The sequence below is a fragment of the Limulus polyphemus genome, unplaced genomic scaffold (genome assembly GCF_000517525.1).
Source record: "Limulus polyphemus unplaced genomic scaffold, Limulus_polyphemus-2.1.2 Scaffold3441, whole genome shotgun sequence".
NCBI lineage: Eukaryota > Metazoa > Arthropoda > Merostomata > Xiphosura > Limulidae > Limulus > Limulus polyphemus.
The window spans coordinates 44,728-47,669 of NW_013669051.1; the positions used below are offsets into that span (position 1 = coordinate 44,728).

The 2,942-nt window shown below is 30.5% G+C and overlaps 1 protein-coding gene across 1 annotated transcript in view; it reads right to left on the bottom strand.

The window, feature by feature from the left end:
- Positions 1-2,942, bottom strand: part of LOC106469348 (mitochondrial 10-formyltetrahydrofolate dehydrogenase-like) — a 66,419-nt gene that overhangs the window by 35,041 nt on the left and 28,436 nt on the right. The window contains exons 7-8 of the mRNA XM_013929836.2: positions 1,801-1,935; positions 177-305 (exon numbers count right to left, since the gene is read on the bottom strand). Of these exons, the coding sequence (XP_013785290.2) occupies positions 177-305; positions 1,801-1,935 (264 nt within the window). The remainder of the gene's footprint in view (positions 1-176; positions 306-1,800; positions 1,936-2,942) is intronic.

Consider the following 2,942-nt stretch of genomic DNA (forward strand, 5'->3'; position numbering starts at 1 on the left):
GGGGATTCAAATCCACGACCCACAGATTGCAAATTGAGTGCCCTAACCACAAGGCCATGCCATGCCTAGATCTTTCCATCTTAAAATATAAGCTTCTCAAATAAATTGATTCAAAAATAGTTGTCAGTATTAAGTTTAATGTGCCAAATTTTTATTTTTAAAGAAATAATACAAACCTTAACCGAGTCTGCTAATTTCAGCTCTTCCTCCGTTAACTCTATTTCTTGTATTTCATCCTGAGATTGCCCATATTTTGCAGCATTGATCATCTTTCCATCTTCAAACATAAGCTTCTGGACATTAATCTATCATGTAAGAGATGAATAATATTATAAAATTCAGTTTTGAATACATATATAAAACAAACATTTGTTTTATGAACCAAAACATGCAGGAATGTTTTCCATGTAGAATTATACTATTGAGAAAATTATAGTCAGTTATGTGGACTTCATCCATTTGCTCAGAGCCTATTTGAAGGTAGTTTTGATCTAAAAATGAATTTTTCATCTGAAATTTCTTTTATCTTAATACTTTTTTTCTCAGTAATTCAGAAAACAATTTCGTATGCATAGAAATGAGTTTTGGCTGATCAAGAATACTCCAAGCTGTGAACAAAACTCGACGTTTTTTGATGGAAGTGTAAGCAAGACACTTGAGAGGGTACTTTAAACTAAACTATCAATAATAGAAGTGGTTGAGGTAGAAAACTAACTTTTGAGAATAGGTGTTAAGTATCTCTAGGTATACTCTTTATGATATAAGAGTACAGTCAATTAGAGATTTTGGTAATTACGTTGCTGTGATGACAAATGTGAGCATCACCTTGAGAAAAATGAACTCAGTGAACATGTAACTTCAACAATGGCTGCTGAGAAGAGGTAACCAAGACAAAAGATTAAAATTGACATCAGATCATGAACAGAGGAATGAGTAAAGCTGTTGACATGTGCTCTTTATACATCAAACCAAGAATGAATAACAATTTATTCAACTGCAGAAAGGATAACTTTACCATGTTCAATGTACAACATCTATAGAAAAGTACTATTTTAAATCTGCATTTCAGTGATCTAAGGAAAACTAATAATTGGTGAAAAGTCCATGCATATTGATTCATTATGAACATAACTTATCAGGCAAGTATTCATCTTTCAGCAAGACAATTATTCCAACCATACAGCAAAGGTAATGAAATGGTATCTTGATAGTAAAGAGTTCAATGAAATGCTAACAATCATGATTATGCCTGATGTAGACACTCATGAGACTGTTCCAGCCAATGTAAAAACTGACAATCATGATTATGCCTGATGTAGACACTCATGAGACTGTTCCAGCCAATGTAAAAACTGATAAGGTCAAAAACAACTAATCAACTTGGACAAATTCTTGGGAGTAATACACGTCAGTAGGTACAATATTCCACAATAGTACATCGATGAGCACAATCAAAACAATAATAAGGTGGAATGCAAACATAGATAATAATAGAATGATGAAAATTTTATTTTTATTTTGTATTTTTGTGATAACATTTTGAATCATTTATAAAACTGCCATTTAGTTCTATTATTCATTGTTTCTTGACTCATGTATGTGTATTGCTTGTGAGTTTCCATAATTAATTAATGTTTATAAGTAGGTAAAGAATACTGCACAAGTCAATATGGTAAAATGCTCTTACTTTTAAAAAAGCTAAATTGTTTTTTTCTTATATAAAATATAGAATTTGTTACTGGCAATTTATACAAAATTTAGCAAACAAACTAGAACATCAATTGTCGTTTAGTGTCTTACAGGTTTCCCATCATTCCCAAATAACACTAGGCCTTCTTTATGAACAATGGCTGGTTGTTTCATTCCTTCTACGGTAACTTCTTGACCAGATGGCACTGGAACTGACCAAATCCGAGACCCATACACTCTAACAAACTGACAGAATAAATCATACATAAACAAATTATTAAATTTTACAGTTTAAAGAATATATTTAGTTAAAACAATAGCATGCACTTAACATCTATCTCATCAATTTACATATAATTCAACAAAAATACATGGCTTTGTCAATGGACTCAAAGTTACAAAAAAACAACAACTTGTACTACCAAACTGATATTATACATAAAGTTCAGGTTTTTAAATACTATTTATTATTCAAAAGGCTTGCCAAGAATCTTCCTTTCTAGAGTTTCTACAAGAAAACCATTTTTTTCATGCTTATAACCATAGTTAATCAAATTGTATAACATAAGCAGCAAATTATCTGCTGATCTGGCTTTGTTAAATTATGTACTCTGCTTTATGAATAAACAAGCTCTCTTCCATATAAGCTTTGTTAATATGTAGACTCTGCTTTATGAATAAACAAGCTCTCTTCCATATAAGCTTTGTTAATATGTAGACTCTGCTTTATGAATAAACAAGCTCTCTTCCATATAAGCTTTGTTAATATGTAGACTCTGCTTTATGAATAAACAAGCTCTCTTCCATATAAACTTTGTTAACATGTAGACTCTGCTTTATGTTAACATGTACTCTGCTTTTTGTTAATATGTAGACTCTGCTTTATGAATAAACAAGCATATAAACTTTGTTAATATACAAACTCTGCTTTATGAATAAACAAGCTCTCTTCCATATAAACTTTGTTAATATGTAGACTCTGCTTTATGAATGAACAAGCATTTCAACTTTGTTAATATGTAGACTCTGCTTTATGAATAAACAAGCTCTCTTCCATGTAAACTTTGTTAATATGTACTCTGCTTTATGAATAAACAAGCATATAAACTTTGTTAACATGTACTCTGCTTTATGAATAAACAAGCATATAAACTTTGTTAATATGCAGACTCTGCTTTATGAATAAACAAGCATATAAACTTTGTTAATATGCAGACTCTGCTTTATGAATAAACAAGCATATAAACTTTGTT